This window comes from Myotis myotis, unplaced genomic scaffold (assembly GCF_014108235.1).
Source record: "Myotis myotis isolate mMyoMyo1 unplaced genomic scaffold, mMyoMyo1.p scaffold_m19_p_12, whole genome shotgun sequence".
Taxonomy (NCBI): Eukaryota; Metazoa; Chordata; class Mammalia; order Chiroptera; family Vespertilionidae; genus Myotis; species Myotis myotis.
Window position 1 is genome coordinate 42248936 of NW_023416316.1, and position 19264 is coordinate 42268199.

Below are 19264 nucleotides of genomic sequence, written 5' to 3' on the forward strand. Positions count from 1 at the left end.
ATCCAGGGACACTTTCAACATAGGGAGCCAGATGCTGCATGTGACCCCCACTGCCCAGGCCCCTGCTTTTAGCCCCAAGCTGCACCCTTCGCTTTTTCCAGGCATCCACAGCCCGGAAAAAACGGGTTCCTTTTCCTCTGGGCCAAGAAGGCTGGGGAAAGTCACTATGCCCGAAAAGAAAGTGCTGGGCTTCCTGTCTACTCCCCACCCCACCCCCCTTCCACCCCCACAGCCTCCGAACCACATTTCCCCTCACACAGCGACCAGGAACTTATGGCGCCCGAGACAGGAACTCGGAGAGGCATTTGGGCTGCTGTGGAAACAGGGATCTGACTCACACCGGATAATAAAATTAAAGCTACCTGTTCTAGGAAGCTGGCACTCGTGATGGCCTCCTCCATGTGCTCCTCGTCGGACTTCAGAACCGACTTGATGTTTTCCACCAGTTCGTGGATGTCGGGCGTCATGGCGCAGGAGGACTGCTCCAGGAACCTGGCCACCAGCAGCTTGGTGTCGATGTACGACTTGTAGTCTATCAGAGACTGCGGCCTGCACCTGGCAGCTCTGGGTCGCAAACCCCGCCTCAGGGTCACCGCCGCCAGATCCGGTCTCCCCTCCGTCTGCGTGGCAGCTTCGCAGCTGAGCACGGGAGCGGCTGCGGGCAGACAAACAGCGCGGACCCATTGGCCGTGGCCCCGCGAGCACGCGCCGCGTGTGAAACAGCACGGACGCTGCACTCGGCGCGGGAAGCACAGGACGAATGCCAACAGCCATGCGCGCCTCGCTTCTCATGTTGCCAAAGGAAAAAAACACACAAAACCAACAGCTATGACATGAGCTTATTTCCTGATGTAGTGCCAACAGGATATGTCCCCAGCACATTTTATGGTGCCACGGAAAACACGGCCCCCACAGTAAAGACAGATGATGGGGAAGGGCACCCCGCATACAAACCACAGCGGAGCAGCGGTGTCATGGGGTGATGGCCATGTCTGCGGACGGGTGGGCAAGCAGACAAAGCGTGGCTGGCTGATGGAGAAACGTTCAAGGGGGAGGATGAAGGAGCCGCTGAGAGGCAGGGGCTAAGGAAAGACAGGACCGGTGGGATGAGGGGAAGGCTCTGTGCACTTGGACTGTACCTTTGTCCTAATCATCCGCGAGGGCACTGCACTGACATGCTATCAGTGCTCGCACCGGGGCTGTAGGCAGCGCTACGGCTGACGATTACAGAAAGAGAAATCTAAGTGCAGGAACACTAGGTCATTCCAGAAGTCAGCAGTGGGCCTGGGAAACCCACCGCAGGCTCTCACGTCCACAACGACCTGCTTTAGCGAGCGTGTAAGGGTGCAGGACACGGCTGCGCCTCAGGCGGGTGAAGTGGGAGGCAGGCCTGGCTCCCGCGTGTTCGGAAGCCAGCCAGCAGCCTTCAGTGCACGCGGCCCTGGAGATTTCAGTCTGCGAAGGCCTGACAAGCAGGATCTGAGATAGTCAATGAGGAAAGGAAGCAGAGGGTGGAAGAGCAGGTGGAGGGAGGGGAGCACCCTTTTCCTCTGGAGAACGTAGGCATGAGGATCTGCAAACAGCGGTGAGCAGCGGTCCTCCTGGGCTGCCACAGGCATGTCACAGAGCCAGGACCTCCCAGGAGCACTCCCTACAGACACCCAGGTGTGAGGACAGGGGCCTCACCAGTCCCTTGAAGGCAACCTGGTCCCTTCCACAATGGAGGGCTCAACAGGTAAGCACGGGCCACCCTCCTCCTGCAGCGCTGCAGCATGGGAAGGGGTTCTGGAAAGACCTCGCTGAGCTGTGCAGACAGCAACGTTCCCGTTGAAGCCCGCAGGTGGCCAGCTCGAGCCCTCAGCTTGCCAGGTAGGGCAGAGACAGCAGTGAAGAAGGGTCTGGGAGTGGAGGGCTGGCTGCCCGCTTGCTGGGGTGGCAGAGGCACTCAGTCCCAGGGGTGGGGGGGGGAGGGGGAAGGGGGGAGGGGAGGAAGAGAGGGGAGGTGGTGGGCTCCTCCCCATGCAAGAGCACCACCGGTGAGACGAGAGGCGAGGAGTGCTTTCTGGCTCCCACACTGTCAGTCGAGACTGGGGCCAACAACACAGGCTGTCAGAGGAACAGAACTGGAATGAAGGGGTGACCCAGGCCCCAGAGAAGGCAAGGGGAGAGCAGGAGGAGAGCGAGGGCACTGGTGAGAACAGGTCACTGAGAGAAGCCGGTGTGCACAGGATTACAGAGGGTTTTCATTTTCTTCCTTTCGTTCCTTTATTTCTTACAATTTTCTACACTGAAGACATATTTGAAGATGTTCAGGTATTCAGATATTCAGGTAACATCTAGACACAAACAAACTCAAAACAGAGAGGGAGGGGGATGAAGTGTGCGTTTCGCTCTATCCAAAGTTCTTAAACAAGGTGGGATTTAAATAATTCAGTCCATTCATACTCAGTAAAAAAGACAACTGATATTAAATTATAGAAGAGGGGATAAAACCAAGGCCACCCTTTGACTTTTCCTTGAGAGAGAATGTGTATTCCCACACGATCGCAAGCACGTAGAGATCAGAATGAGATTGCGTTGTTTTCTTCATGTAGTACCTATCACAGCATCGTCTGCAACCAAGTGCTTTTGATGACAATGACTTAAAAAGAAAAACACCCTTGCCCGCCAGAGTGGCTCAGTGGTTGAGCATCAACCTATGAACCAGGAGGTCAGGGTTTGATTCCCAGTCAGGGTACATGCCCGGATTGCGGGCTCGATGACCAGTAGGGGGTATGCAGGAGGCAGCCAATCAATGATTCTCTCTCATCATTGATGTTTCTCTCTCTCTCTCTCTCACACACACTCTCTCTCTCTCTCTCTCTCTCTCTCCCCCCCTCTCCTTTCCTCTCCCAAATCAATAAAAATATATTTTAAAAACCAAACAAAAATAAAATAAAAACACCCACCAGCCTTAAAAGATGGGGCAGATGTATATCCCTAATGTGCACATAGAATATCTTATTTTCTCAAGGCATCTCTTGAACTGCAGGGCCCCGGGTGGCCGGAGCCACCTGCTTTCACGTGGCACCTGGAGGCAAGCCAGTGCTCTGCGGGAGCCTGGGGGACGGCCTCACCTCGCTCTGCGGAAGGATGGAACACAGGGTCGCTCTTCGACCTTGTCATCGTGGGCTGGAGGGCTCTCCGGCTTCTCCCGGGATGTGGCTGGTCTGAGTTGGCAACTGAAGTGGATGCGCTTTCTTCCCCAGGTGTGTTAGGAATGTTCCCATCTAAGTATTTTTTTTAAGAGGAGAAACAAAAATTATTTTGCCAGCTGCAGCCCTCAAAAATGTGGGCAGGAAACACCTGTGAGCCCAAACCTGCTGGGGCCTGGGCCATCCAGTTGACAACATTTGCTTAGGCGGCTGGCCCGAGCAGCTTTTATTTCCCGGCACTGTGAGAAACGCTGCCTCTCCCAACCACCGCTCCAGGCCTTAGACAAACAAAACCTTCACTTCCAAATAACGAAGCCCTGCCAAAATGTCAGTGTTTCCTAAAGGTGCTTAGTGTCTTCTCCAGTGAAGCATCCCGGTGAGAGAGGGAATGTGCATTACCACACCATCGCCTCGGCATGGGGGAGCTCCGAGCCGGCTCATGCTTTCTGACCGTTCGGGACAGGCTTGGTGGGTGGGAAATACCTGCCCAGGTGAGGTGCTGCCTTGTGGGCTGCAGACCACGTGCAGGCAGGGGGTGTCTGCAGGCTGGGCCATGAAACTTCTGTTGAGCCAAGTTAAAGAGCCAGTAGCCACTGAACGCATCAGTGAAACCACTCTGGAATTGGGTGACTGCTGCTCGGGGAAGTAAAACTCACATCCTTTGTGAGCCTGAGCTGTCGGCTGGGAAACTGTTTTTAAGAAGTGAAAGAATGGGAGAACGTATTTGACAATGATACATCTGATAAGGGTTAATATCCAAAATATATAAGGAACTCATACAACTTAACAAAAGGAAGACAAGCAATCAACAATTAAAAAATGGGCAAAGGACCTAAATAGACACTTCTCCAAAGGGGACATACAGATGGCCAAGAGACATATGAAAACATGCTCAAAGTCACTGATCATCAGTGAAACACAAATTAAAACAACAAGATTATCACCTCACACCTGTCAGAATGGCTACCATCAACAAATCAACAAATGACAGGTGCTGGAGAGGATGTGGAGAAAAGGGAACCCTCGTGCACTGCTGGTGGGAATGCAGACTGGTGCAGCCACTATGGAAAACAGTATGGAATTTCCTCAAAAAATTAAATATGGAACTGCCATTTGACCCAGTGAGCCTACTTCTAGGAATACATCCTAAGAAGCCCAAAATACCAATCAGAAAGGATGTATGCATCCCTATGTTCATAGCAGCACAATTTACAATAGCTAAGATGTGGAAACAGCCCAAGTGCCCATCAGTACATGAGTGGATAAAAAAGCTGTGGTACATCTACACCATGGAACACTAGCAGCAGTAAAAAAGAAGGATCTCTTACCCTCTGAGACAGCATGGAGGGACCTGGAGAGTATTATGCTAAGCGAAATAAGCCAGTCAGAGAAAGACAAGTATCACATGATCTCAGTTATGTGTGGAATCTAATGAACAAAATAAATTGAAGAACAAAATAGACCCAGAGACATAGAAGCATAGTACAGACTGTGGAATCTCAGAGGGAAGACAGGGATGGGTGGGTGGATGGGTGGGAAGAGATCAACCAAAGAGCTTCTATGTATATATCATAAGACAACAGGGAGGCAAATGCCTGGGGCAGGGGGGCAGGGGTGGGCTAGAAGGGGTCAATGAAGGAAAATGGGGGACATATGTAATACTTTCAACAATAAAGATTTTTAAAAAGAAAAAAGAAATGGAAGAATTACAAACATACTCAGGAAACAGAGTGCACTGTCTAATTCTACGTTAAGACCGAAGGTGAGTGGGACAGAAACCTAACTCCAACGGTGCTGCTGAAAAACCACCTCTGTCTATCATAGCTAAACATTATTTATTTATCACCGTGTGCAATTTTGTCCTGGTGGGCAATTTTCTGGGACACTTAAAACCTCTCCAAAGAGAGAAAACTGCAACAATGTCCCCTTAAATGGCAAAGATAAATACAAACCGACTTTAATGTTTAATGCAGGACTGGAAATCAAAATTCCCTGCATGTTAAGGCAGCATGGCCTGAGCATGATCTCACAGCAAATCACCCTTGTAAGAAATGAAATGCTTTTTTTATTTCTCTTCAAAACAGCTCATCTTATTTTAACAGCAGAAGAAAAAATCTTAGGTTGGAAAATACAGGAATGCCAAATTAAACTCTAATCTATGTCATAGGTCCCTGAGAATAGTCTGGTAACTCATAACAGATTCTAGAATTATCTGTATTTCTGTTCAATGTTATCTCCCACTTGTATGCCCTAAATGTTGATAGTAGTTTTGCACCTGCATAGGCTGTAGCTCCAAGAATATCTGACCTCCAACGAAATACCACGGAGATCATTATTTTACCACGTTTTAACTTACTGCCTCACAGGGGCGGGCAGTGACCATGTGCATTACCGTGAGTCACCGGCACGCCGATCGGTTCCATCGGGCTGGTGGCGGCTTCTGACCCCTCTGATATTTGGAATGAAGACGTCTGCATCACAGGAAAAGAGAGGAATATTGGTTGATATTCAACTCAAGCATCATCTGGGCTCCGTGAACTTAAAAGGATCTGCAGAGCAAACGGTCTCCCATGGCTGTCTGTACCCAACGCGGCTTTGCCTACTTGTGGTCAACATACCAGAGCGAACCTGCACGGACAGTACCTGCTCCCGTTCTGTCTCGTTCACCACAGCTTCGTACGGAGGCGGCGGGTCCAGAGGACAGAACACCTCCACACCTTTGATTCTCGCTCCATAGATATGCGGCAGTGGGATCACGTCGGGACCAACCATCCTAGGAAAAGCATCTTGGCATCAGGAAGCACGTTCTACAGACAGGACAGCGGACCTGGGCAGCTCCCGCATGCTGGCCTTTGCCTCTAGATGCTTATCCTTAGGCAAGTGGCAACGCATCTCGTGTGCGATACCATTGTTCCTTTAAAACCCACCAGGCAAAAAGCAAACAATAATCCCTGAGAGACAGAAAGCAGATGAGCGGTTGCCAGGGGCTGGGGGGAAGGATGGAGTGGGGAGTGGCTGATTGATGGAGATAGAACTCCTTGGAGGTGAAAAACATGCTTCAGAACTAGATGGAGGTGACGGTTGCACATGAATGTACTAAATGCCACTGAATTGAACATTTTCAAATGGTTAACTTCACCCCAATTAAAGAAAAGACAAAATTAGGGACACAGAGAAACTCAATTATTTCTGACATGAAAATGTTCTTATCTGGGTTTCCCTAATGTCTGATTTGTGGTAGAAACTCACTACTTGTTAAATATATTTGAAAGGATAAGTAAATTTTTAAAATAAAGCAACCACATCAGAGCTCAGAGACAAAGCAGCATACAGCAGAGGGAGGAGAGGGCCCCTTCCCAAGGGTGGCCATTCACCAAACACTGATGGGCGCTTGCTGCATGCCAGGCTCTGCGCATTTTGTCATGCGGGTGAGGGGCCCTTGACAGCAGAAAACAAAAACAAAAAACCCACAAGATTTCCTGCCAGCGTCCACAGAAAATCATACACACACACACACACACACACACACACACACACACCCCTATGTAACAAAGAACCTAAATTTTAAAATAACAGTGAATAGTTAAAAAACTGAACTACCAAGCAAAATAGAGGCAGACTCATAGATAGAGAATAGGCAGACAACTCTGGTTGGGGAGGGGGAAGGGAGGGAGGATTGAGCAAAAAAGAATAAAAAGAGAGAGAACTCAGGACATGGACAACACCGTGGTGATGGCAGGGGTTAGGGGTGGGGGTGGAAGAGGGTATAGAGGGGATAAATAGTGATGGGGAAAATAAAATATTTAAAAAATTAATTAAATAGTAGCTAAAAATATGTGGAATTTTATAACTTTTAAAAAATATTTTTAGGTTGATTTCAGAGAGGAAGGGAGAGGGAGAGAAACATCAATGATGAGAGAGAATCATTGGTCGGCTGCCTCCTACACGCCCCACACTGGGGATCAAGCCCGCAACCCGGGTATGTGCCCTGACTGGGAATCAAACCTTGACCTCCTGGTTCATAAGTCAACGCTCAACCCCTGAGCCACGCCGGCCGAGAGGAAGTTTGTACCTTTGAATGAAACTCCCAGTTATAAAATAAGTCCTGGGGATGTAATGTACAGCATGGCAACTACAGTTAATAATACTGAATTGTATTTGAAACTTGCTAAGACAGAAGGTCTTAAAAATTCCCAAGGATGCATCAGCTAACCAGACCTATGTGGAGATCATTTGCTATATATACAAATGTCAAATCATTATGTCGCACACCTGAATTTCTATCCAATTTCAATTGTACCTCAATTTTTAAAAATACACAGAAGACCCCAAAAACCTGTATTCAATCCATGGAGTATTGGAGGATGGAAAAAATAGATAACAGCAAAGTTTAACGTCTGCTCTTGAAACGCAAACACGGACACACACTGAAGGAGACGAAGGAGAAGACGGGCTCTGGAGCCACGAGCGCAGGGCACTGCTGTTCTGGAAAGGGGCTCTCTGGATGTGTGGCCGATCCATGTTATGGCCGGTGCCCACTTTCAAAAATGCAATGGGTGGAGGAAAGGAAGTTGAAAAGATGTAATGTTCTGTTTTCCTCACAGTAAAGCTTCTGGAATTCTGGATGTAGAAGAATGAGACTTCCACAGCCTGGATAAAATAAAATAAAACAAAGCAGAAAGCTCTCCCCTTTGCCCCTTGATCTTTGTTCGGAAGGAAGACTGCCATCCCTGCTTGACCCGCGTGGGAAGGGAGCTTATATTTGACACCTGATTGCATGGATAGGTGCAGCTCAGTACACAGGACGTACTATGTCTAAAGAGAGGCGCCAGCCTGGAGGGTCTCTCCCAGGGGAGGGAAGGGTCCTGGGAGTTACCAAGAAAGGGAGGTTAGATTCTCCCTCCAAGTGGGACTTGCCCACGATTCCTGCCCAACGCTCCAACGCAGCCGAAGCTGTTCGACAGCTATAAACGCCAAGCGACTCCAGCATCCATATCCTTCCGAGACCTGCCTGCAGCTGCTTTCCAGACCAATGCACACGGTGACCTGTCTACTCCAGGAGCCCTGGGCACCCCTCCTTCCTCTCCTCATGCCCTAACCCAGCCGTGGGCAAACTACGGCCCACAGGCCACATCCGGCCCGTTTGAAATGAATAAAACTTAAAAAAAAAAGACCATACCCTTTTATGTAATGATGTTTACTTTAAATTTATATTAGTTCACACAAACACTCCATCCATGCTTTTGTTCCGGCCCTTTGGTCCAGTTTAAGAACCCATTGTGGCCCTCAAGTCAAAAAGTTTGCCCACCCCTGCCCTAACCCTAACCTGGCGAGCCATCTTCTAGCCCTTACAAACGTCTCCCCTCAGCCAACTCTGCAGCATTTCCTCACTGCTGTGCCCTGGCCTGGAAACTGAACCCCTGTCTATCTGTCAGCTCTGGTGGTCCTTGTTTTATATCCCCAGCCCAGTGGCTACCAATATAGCACATTCACAGAGAAGAAAGGGCTTCCATTTAGACCCTAAACTACAGAAATTTCTTCAAGAAGAAAACTGACAAGAAGAGGGATGTGCTTTATCTAAATTGACCAAAAAAAAAAAAAAAAAAGAACGGCCTCTCTGGTTATTAAAATGACCAGGAAAGCCACATTTTGATGGAAGATGCTGCTACAGCTGATGCAGAAGGGAAGTCCCTTCCTCTCAGGAGGCTTTTCTGCATTTATTTCCTTTCCCTCTGGGTAAATAGGATCTGTTTGTGGGGAACAGGCCCGCTCTCTCCTGGCAGGTTTCTTCCTGATCCTTCCTGACTTTCACTGGGAGAGGTTTCCAAACCGTGGCTGCCCAGGCCTCCCCTCTAGAAGTTCTGCTCTAATTGCCGGTGGCTGGGGGTGGGGGGGGTGGGGGGGTGGGGAGGTATCTACAGGCTGTCAGTGCCCCCGGGCGATTCCAGTGCACAGCAGGGCTGAGACCACCACCAAAGGAAACGGTGCCTGGTGGCTGAAATGAAACCCATTGTATCTGGGAAAGATGATCAGATTTTTACTAAGAATGAGTATCTTTAGAAAACTGCTACCTGATAAGGCAGAGGTGAGATTAAGGGCTAAATGTTTCTTACGAGCAAGGAACATGCCAAGGACGTTTTAAACAGGGCAACGAACAGGGACAAAGCACAGTGGAAGCTGTGCACTTTTGGAAGCTTTTTTATGGCCATATTCTCGTAACAAGCCTCTCCGCAGCCCCGTGACCACGCAGGTGGATGAGGAGACTGGAGCTCGGAAATGGTAGAAGAGCCGCCCAGGGTCACCCCTTCAGGAGACTCCAGAGCCTGGGCTCTTTCAAGTTCATCCGAGAGTCTCCAGGAAACCTTCTCTGGTTCGTGCTCCTGGGCCCTGAAGGTGAACAGGAAACCCAAACAAATTGTGCAGAACATGATCCTACAAATAGGCCTGGAGAACTCATCCGAGGGGGATACAGCAACTGACTGCCCTTGACAAAGAGCGATTGGCCTCTGTGCACTGGGAAAGCTGTGTGCGCCCTTCTCCTGGGCACGTGGTGGTAGCGTTGCTGCCCCTAAAGGGGGGAGCAAGGCAAGGGTACCCTGCCCAGCAGCTGAGCACTGGGTCAACCTGAGGGTGGGTTTGGAATCTCATTAAGGAAGCAAATGGCCCGGCTGGTGTAGCTCAGTAGTTGAGTGTTGACCTATGAACCAGGAAGTCACAGTTCGATTCCCGGGTTGTAGACTCAGTCTCTAGTAAGGGGTGTATAGGCGGCAGCCAGTCGATGATTTTCATCACTGATGTTTCTCTCTCTCTCCCTCTCCCTCTCCCTTCCTCCCTCTGAAATCAATAAAAACATACATATTTCTTCACTTTTAAGAAATGCCCAGGTCCACCTGCCTCCCACCCACTTCTGTAATTTTCTACAGCAGGTGACATCCCATCGTACAACCATGTCCATGTTCACAAAATATAGGGTGTCACAAAAATGTATATTTACACTTTGAATAATTATAAAGTCAGTGTTTATCACACTACGTCTCCTTTTCAAAACTGAGCCATCAGCTATTAAAGCATGTACACATTTTTTGGGACACCCTGTCGTTTAGAGAGTCTCCTTTCTGACTCCTGGCTCCAGCCCATTTCTGAGAATGGGGACTCCCCGGGGTGGTGGCGACGGTGCACAGCCCCTTCCCGGGCGGCAAATCGATTCACTCAGTAGATAACCGGCGCTTGGCCAGCAGCCGGGACTGCAATTGGGCCTCTGTTTATGACAGTAACTTGAGAAGCCCTTTCTCAAGGAGAGACCAATGCATGAAGCGGTTGTATTTATAGAAGTTAAATAAATAAACCTCTTCGGAGAGGTCACCATACCCAGCAGGAAATGGGGAGCCTCTATTGTGTGAAAACACTTAACACCACTGGTTATGGAAATTTTTAAATAACATTCATCAATATTTTGCCTGCCTGCTTACAAGGAAAAAAAAGTTATCAATTGGGGTTAGACATCTATAAAGCTGATTTATACCGAGAATTTAGCAAAGTTGGTTAAACTTAAAAATATCCCAGAAAGAGTATGTATAGAGAGGTGAATAAATCTAGCCATTTAAAAAAAGACAGTGGGTTGCACGCTGAGACGGTGGAATTTCAGAAATGGGGGTGTTTGCCCATGAAGATGTGCTTTCGGGCTCCAGGTACATGGTTCGGGCCCAGCAGTGTCTTCTTCTTCTCCAGCATGTTTTGCTTTAACACCCTCTCCCCATGTTCCTTCCAGAAAATTCTGAATAGCAATGCCCTTGATGAGAAGCTTGCCTGTCTTCTTCCAACCTACATTTGGCTAGGGGCTGTCTCAGAACTAGGAGGGACAAATCCAGAGATGCACGTATACCCTCCTGCTAACCGTGACTGTGGAGGAGCAGGGGAGAGGAAGGAAAGAAAGGGAGGAGAAGAGAGGGGAAGAGGGGGGAAAGGAGGAGGGGAGATGCCCCACAGGCACAACTCCAAACCCAGGCCCACATGAGTCACTCTCCCTTTCTGCTGCTACAGGAAACTAAATCTATCTGTTGCCTCCTCTTGGGTCAACCGAGTGCTCAACCACGGCCTCAAGGGCCAAGGAAGTCTTCTTGTTGAAGGGCTTTTCTCTCCCAAACCAGGAAACGCCAGGCAGTTTACCGCCTTCCCATGAGCCCTCTGCATGCAGCCTGAGATCGGGCTAAGGTTTTTAGCAAACGTGTCCTAACGTGCACAAAGAATATGGGTCTTGTGGCTATCTCTATGGCCCCTGTAATTCTGGCTCATTTCCTAAGAGACTAAGGAGGCTGTCTTGGCCCCTGAAGCTTCAAGCGTTGAGTTCCTCGGTCACCCCAGCCCATCCGACCCCGCCAGCAGCCTCCCCCTCTGGCTCTGTGGTCATCTCTACCTCCACCTAGGGGGGTGGCCAGATGGGGGCCTGGAGGTGGGGTTTAAGTATGACTCCAACACAAGGAAGAGAGCATTAACAGCATCTGGCGGTAGCTAACCCTGGTGACCTGTTCCAGGGTCACGTATGGCTGCCCCAAGCATTAGAAAATGGATTTCCGCCCTGGTCGGTTTGACTCAGTGGATGGAACATCGGCCTGTGAACTGTAGGGTCCCAGGTTCGATTCCGGCCAAGGGCACATGCCTGGGTTGTGGGCTCAATCTCCAGTAAGGGGGCGTGCAGGAAGCAGCTGATCAGTGATTCTCTCTCATTGATGTTTCTATCTTTCTCTCCCTCTCCCTTCCTCTCTGAAATCACTAAAAATATATTTTAAAAAAATGGATTTCCAAAAACCATTCCTGGCACCAAATTTGACAACTTTCCACCTGTACCTCAGAGATTAAAAATTAAAAATTCCTGGGCCTCTGAATATCAAGCTAAAGACATTCGTCTTTCTGTGAATTCAGAGATTCTCTTTGGAAGCTTAAGTATAGCTTTGTTTATCCTCTAAGTTCAGTTTAAGATCACCTGGTCCAGGACGCCAACCCTGACTCTTCCTTCAAGCTCCCTGCGGCCCACCCAGGGCAGGGTCCTCCTCGGTGCACGTAAGTCCTCTCCTCTGACACTACTTCCTGGGTCCTAACCACACTCGCTCTGCAGGGCCTGGGCTGTGAGTTCCTCCATATGCAGAGGGGGTGCGTCTCACCCATTTTGAATCTCAATAACCCAGCACAGTGATTAGTTAGTAAGCAGCAGAGAAGGGATTAAATGTTTGTTGAATGAATAAAGTCATTTCTTAGAGAGTTACAATTCTAGCGCTTGGTAACAATCAGAGGAAGGGTTGCAGCATTTCATTCTTCAAATAACAATTCCTGAGAGTTAAGAAATAGATAATCAGCCCTAGCTGGTTTGGCTCAGTGGCTAGAGGGTCAGTCTGTGGACCGAAGTTTCCCAGGTCAAGGGCACATACCTGGGTTGCAGGCTCCTCCCCCACCCGAGCACTGGTCGGGTTGAGTGCCAGAGGCAACCAATGTGTTTCTCTCACATCAATATTTCTCTCTGTCTTCCCCTCTCTCTTCCACTCTCTCTAAAAATCAATGGAAAAATATCCTCAGGTGAGGATTTAAATATATATATATATATATATATATATATATATATATATATATATATATATAAAATAAAATAAAAAAGAAACGATCAAATTTGGAGCTAGAATTTGAAAACGATAGTAAGCCTAGTGTCTACTTTTTCTAGACCAGAGAGAAGTAATTAATAATTCACCATTTTTTAATGGCTGGGAAGAACTGCATGATTTGGGGGCCTGCTGATGGTGTTATAATGAACATCAATTTGGCCTAACTGAGCACGTTTCCAGGGCAACGCAGCTCTCAATCATGTCAAATTACAGCTGTTATCTCCCTGGGTGTCAGTTTTCCTGGGAAGCTAATTGAAATTGAAAAAGTATATCCTTAGGTCAAGGTCTGACTTTTCTTTGGTTTCATGCAGTTTATCAAAGAGAAAGAGAGAGAGAGAGAGAGAGAGAGAGAGAGAGAGAGAGAGAGAGAAGGAAATAAATTTTAAAATCCCCCCAAATAACACAATCTGTCCAGATTTAGGAGAAAAGTCCAGGGCTCCAGTCCTCAAAACTAAGAGCACCCCTCAGAGAACCGGGTGGGGTGGGGGCTTAGAAATGGCACCTGCGGTTCATCCGGGGTGTGCAGGAGTAGAATGTGGCGAAATAGGAAGGGGGGGGCACCGGTGGCACGAAGTCGTCGGGGTCTGGGATGCGTCCCTGTTCTTCCACTTCCTCGGCAGAAATCTGGGATTCATCCTAATGAAACAACACCGCATTAGTCAGCCGCCTGCACCCCTGAGGCTCGGGGGGGGGGGGGGGTGTGGTAAGCAACCCGCACAGAAAAGGCCTGGGCGGTTCCGCAGAATCACAGTGGCGGTGCCACCTCGCGGGGACTTACGCTGCAGGACCTCCTGGCGGCAAAGATCTGGACGTAGCGCAGGGCGGCGGCCACCAAGCAGACGGTGGTGGTCAGGGCATTCAAGGCACACAGGGCAAAAAGGACTTTCTGGGACAAGGAAACAGAGACGTCACTGAGCACTTTAAAGCAGGTGACCAGAATGCAATATAAAAACTTTTAAACATAACTAATAACACTGCCCTGTCCCAGTAAGGTGATTCCCATGAGAAAAGTCATGTAAAGGAATTACATGGTAAAGGCCCCCCAAAATGCTAGTGTGCCCAGCCAGGTGGCTCAGTTGGTTGGAGCATCGCACACCCAAAACATTCTGGGTTCGATTTCCCAGTCAGGGCACATACCTAGGTTGCGGGTTTTATCCCCAGTAGGGATGAGTCCAGAGGAAACCAATCGATGTTTCTCTCTCTCTTTCTCTCTCTCTCTTTTCCTCTCTCTCTAAAATCAGTAAACATATCCTCAGGTGAGGATTTTTTTAATGCTGGTAATTATGATTCACGCAATGGTGTGTACTTCTTAGTTTAAAAACTTATCTGAGAAGCTTCCTGTCCCAGAAAGACCATATGCCGCACTATTTCTCTCTGCAAGCATCAGGACACCGTATGGAAACATTCCCTCCAGGAAAGCAGTGAGTTTCTCTTCTGAAGTTGGAGTTTCCCGTGACATTAATTCCCAGCCTCCCCCTCCCACAGCCTTGCACCAGGACAGCTTGCTGCTGCATCTGTGGCCACTGATTCTATTTCAGGAGCTAATGGCAGAGCTGCCCAGGGCACACAACTGGGACAAGGGAGGGGGGAGGCCGCCCGAGTGTAAACAGGGCTTCTCTCCTCTAAACACACATCTCAGAATAGCAGCAGAGGCGATTCCAAGTTTCTGTTGCCACAGTCCTGGCTCCTTAGTGGGGTTTTCCCTAAGCTAAGTCCTGGCTCAGGAAGTTTGGGGGTGATTCAGCTACCAAAACTCCAGAAGCCAAAGAAAGCAGTCGTTTTTACATCCTGCATAATCCAGAGAACTGGCAGCTTCTTCCACTGCTGGGAGATTCCTCCTCCCCCCAAAATAAACTCCAAACAAAGACCTAACTAAAGAAAGCCATGAGTGGCAGACTATCCAAAAGCTAGTACCGCCCACTTCACCAACTGCTCTTGTCACTCCCTGGGCTATGGACCTTCAGTCAGAACACCATTTTTATCCAACTCCCTAATAAAGGTTAATTTTGTATTTGTCTTCAACTGGGATCATTTGGTTTTCATCTCTTTTGCTTATTATAGTTGTTGCCTATGAAATGAGAGGTAAAGTGCTTGAATTTCTCCTGTGTCTTCCGGCCAGTATCTCTCCTAAGTGTGTGTCCCAGAACGATAGCACTCAACAGCCCACAAGATTCACTTACACCGACCTAGGAGCATCAGAACAATGGCAAATGGGAAGCAATTTAAAGGGCTTGCTAAAAGCTATATCATATGTGTATATGTATATGCATATGTATATGTGTGTGTGTATATACATATATATATATACATACATACACACACACACACACACACTCCTTTACATTTTTTTTACTATTTTATAATTCTTGAACACAAAGAAAGCTGTCCATACACAATGTAAGAGACACACAATAATATGTGACTCTTTCTGTGTTCAATTCTGTCTCTGAGTCACCGATGAGCGGTTGTTCACACAGCTTTCAGCAACATAGCTATTTGAGGGAGGTAACAAGGAACTTTGCTTTTTCGGGGCTCTATAGTGTTTTCATTGCTGGGCTATGAAATTCATTCAAAATACCTTAAGTAGAAGGTGAACCGCGCTACAAGGCTGAACCGGGAAGAGTTTCAAGACATTTTCTTTGTCTGTGCATTTGGCTGGTTGAAATTCTTCACAACAGAAGCAAATCTTGCCTTCACCTAAGTCCACCTTCAGGGGGAAAAGGCAGAATAATAATTTCATTATTAACAAAAAATACACAGGCGACACCATGGAGCACCAATCCTACAGAATGAGATTAAGGCAGGGTTTAGGGTCAGGCAGAGTCTGTATCAGTCAGGACAGGCTCTGGTGTGCTGTGCTAACAACCAGCCCCCAATTTCCAGTGGCTTAACCAAACAAGGTTATTTCTTGAATATGCTACATGTCCATTTAGGTCATCAGGGGACTCTGCTCATCAAATTAACTTAGAGACCCAGGTTGGTAGAGTATCTACCATCTCAGGATTAATCATTGCTGTGTCAGAGAAATGGAGAACACAAGATAAATTGCATATTGGCATTTAAAGTAGGTTGTCAGATAAAATGCAAGACACCCAGTTAAATTTGAAAAAAATAATAGACCATTTTTTAGTATAAGTATGTCCCAAATATTGCATGAAACATGTTTATAGCATAAGCTATTAGCTGTTTATTTTAAATTCAAATGTAATTAATGTTCTGTCCTGTATTTTTATTTGCTAAATCTGGTAACCCTAGCATAAATCTTCCTCTTGGCAATGACACTCAACCCTTTACCTAATTTGTCCCCACCGAACTCCAAGAGGGCAAGGAAGCTCAGTCTACCATGTGCCTATAACAAGCAGATGGTACATTCTGGTGAACAGTATCCCTAAACCATGTGTACTTAAAGAGATCTCTTAGTTCACATCTTCAATATTTTATTTGAAGTGATAACTTCAATGATCAGAAAACAAAATTTTCTTATTCAATTAAGATTTTTACCCTCTAGCCATAGTAATAAATTTCACACTAGTTTTGAAAAGTAGGAAAAATTTGACTAGGAAGCTAAAGGAAAAATTCCACTACTGGATTACATTGCATTTTTTTTTTTATTTGGTTATAGTTTTTCTTTTTTTGAAAATTTATGTACACACAAAATTTGCATACACAAATGTTAAGCATACCATTCAAGGAATTTTGAACAATGCATACACCTGAGTCACCCAAACCCTATCAACATAGAGAACATGACCATGAGAGTACGCCCCTTTCCCCATCAATCCCTGCCCACACCCTTCTAAAGGCAACCAAGGTTTTGATTTTTTTTCTACACAGATTAGTTTTGCCTCTTCCAGAACTCCATAGATTCCTTGTCCTTAAACCACATTGAAAGGATGCATTATTATATCAAACACTGATGCCCAGATTTTAACGTAAATGCCTGTGATACAATGGATTACAACCAAAGTTACCTTGATGGACTCCATCATCTGTCCATTCATTCCCATTTGGTTTCTTTCCTTCCCTAGTTTGTCCACAGAGATTATCTCAGCAATGCCCTCACACCTGAGTCCACACCCCCCCAACCAACCCCCACCCCACCCCCACCCCCCCCCACACAGGCACTAAGCTGTCTGTATTTGAATTCTTCTTCCATCTCACATTGTTGAAGATGCATCCTGGATTATTGCCTTCGAAGGGAAAAACCACTGTGGCTCTTCGGACAGGATTTCTCTAGGCTGGGTCTGGGTCTAGGTAGGTTGGAACTTTCCTTTCCTCTTGGGGATCGCTGGCTGTCTCTTGGCCCCTCTCCCATAATTAAATTCTGCAGGTAAATATTACTCTCAATGGTCTTCCTCCTTTAAAGTCTCCAGCTGGTAGCTTCCTGTTTCAGTGCAGGCAGCACTGTTTAGTAGTAACCAACAAGCAGCCAGCAGAGATGATACATTCTGTGCGCGTCTCCACTCTGCCCATGTACACGAGGCCCTGTCCTCCCCAAGCAGGACCCGAGCTCACTTTTTCCAACATGACACAGTGCAATTTCTATTTCCTGGACTTCTGTAATTCTCAAGATCTTATCGAAGGATTCTGCCTCCCTCAGGTAAGACGAGGTGTCATTTTATCAAGTACTCCCTTCCCACAAGTCCATTCTTGATATAAGGCATTCCGTTAAGAGAGAAACCAGGCCTGTGTGGGCTACGCACACGGCTGCATTATTCACACAACGCCCAACATTCAAATATACAGAAACCTTTGGGGTGAGCCAGTGTGGATGGTAAAATTTTCCAGATGTGTGAAGGTTAATCCCTTTAAACAAGACTATTTGAAAGTTTAATCGTTCTGCAAATAATAATAAATATCAATGACTGTGCCCAGCTGATACAAGAAGCCCAATGACTCTGTGCAAAATGATTCCAGACAACTGTGCATTTTGTATTCTGTGTTCTCCCTGGTCCTGATCCTTCACCTCCCCTCCTAATCCCATGTCTGCCCAAGGTTTCTAAAAACGTACTCTAACTTCTCCTCAATCTCTTTAACCTACCTGCACACAAACCTGGTCAAGTATCCCCAACCCTCAGTGAACAACATCCATCCTTCAGCCTTGACACTGGCTGTTAGATCTACTCCTTCCTCCCGCCATCAACCAGTACTGTGGTTCTCAACCCTCACTGCACATCAGAATTTCTGGGAAGCTGCCTAAAAAGTGGCGATGCATCTTTAGCAACTAAGGAACAGCCAATGAAAGTAAGGAGGAGATCTACTTCAGTCCCAGGAGACTGGCAAAAAAATGAAAGACACTTGTTGCTGGAGGAGGGTCACTGGAGAAATGGGAGCTGAAGCCCTTTATTACAGGAACTGCTATATATTTTAAATTCAAAATATTATTTAGGAAGTTTTTTATGAAGTTAGACATACATTTATTTCATAACCCAGCAGTTCTACCTCTGTTTGTATATATATATATATATATATATATTTTTTTTTTTTTTACTCAAGAGAAATGAAACCAGGTCCACACAAAAAAATAACTAGAAAAAAATATTTATAATAGCTTTGTTCATAATGCTCCCAACTGGAAACAACCCAAATGTCCATCAACGGGAGAGTGGATAAAATAAGTTGTAGTGTTTTTATACAGTGACATACTGCTCTGGAAAAATAAAGGATAAATCTCAAAATTTTTCATACTGAGCAAAATAAGTCAGACACAAAAAGGCATATATTGTATGACTCCACTTATAGTAAGTTCAAGAACAGGCAAAACTAATCTCTGGAAGACACTGGAGCAATGGTTGCCTAAGAGAGAGTAGAGGCTGCCTGAGGAGACCACAGGACTTCCTGGGGCACTAAAATAAATGTTCTGGATCCTGACGGGGTGTATACACGAGCGTGTTTGTTAAGATGAGTATGTATGCACTGATCAAAACCCAATGAACTGCACACATAAGATCTGTGCATTTCACTGTCTGTAAATTGTACCTCAATTTAAAAAAAATAGTGAATAAAGTCATCAAATGGTCATATGTGTAACAAAATATAAGACAAGCAGAACAACCGCTGTCCTGGGAACCTGCCCCACTCAGGAAAAGCCCACAGGGACAGGCAGCACTGTTCCTAGTGGCCGAAGCCAGACCACCACAGACAAGAAAACAGTGAACTAACCTACTCCTCTCTCCATCTCTTATATCTTTAAGTGAGAGAAAAACAAATATGCAGGCGGGTAGATACAATATATCCCATTTTTGAAAAGTACATTTTGAGCCCTAACTGGTTTGGCTCAATGGATAGAGCGTCAGCCTGTGGACTGAAGGGTCCCAGGTTCGATTCCGGTCAAGGGCATGTACTTTGGTTGTGGGCACATCCCCAGTAGGGAGTGTGCAGAAGTCAGCTGATCGATGTTTCTCTCTCATCGATGTTTCT

General features: G+C 46.9%; 1 protein-coding gene across 5 annotated transcripts in view; it reads right to left on the reverse strand.

Moving 5' to 3' along the window:
• Positions 1–19264, reverse strand: part of FAM189A2 (family with sequence similarity 189 member A2) — a 55112-nt gene that overhangs the window by 3278 nt on the left and 32570 nt on the right. For 2 of the 5 annotated variants that reach the window (XM_036330891.1, XM_036330893.1), the window contains exons 4-10: positions 15423–15551; positions 13623–13730; positions 13347–13480; positions 5838–5967; positions 5587–5665; positions 3117–3269; positions 363–655 (exon numbers count right to left, since the gene is read on the reverse strand). In XM_036330891.1, the coding sequence (XP_036186784.1) occupies positions 363–655; positions 3117–3269; positions 5587–5665; positions 5838–5967; positions 13347–13480; positions 13623–13730; positions 15423–15551 (1026 nt within the window). Of the gene's footprint in view, positions 1–362; positions 656–1968; positions 2288–3116; positions 3270–3677; positions 3884–5586; positions 5666–5837; positions 5968–13346; positions 13481–13622; positions 13731–15422; positions 15552–19264 lie in introns of those variants that run through there. The other 3 variants (XM_036330894.1, XM_036330895.1, XM_036330892.1) reach the window with 3 other exon arrangements.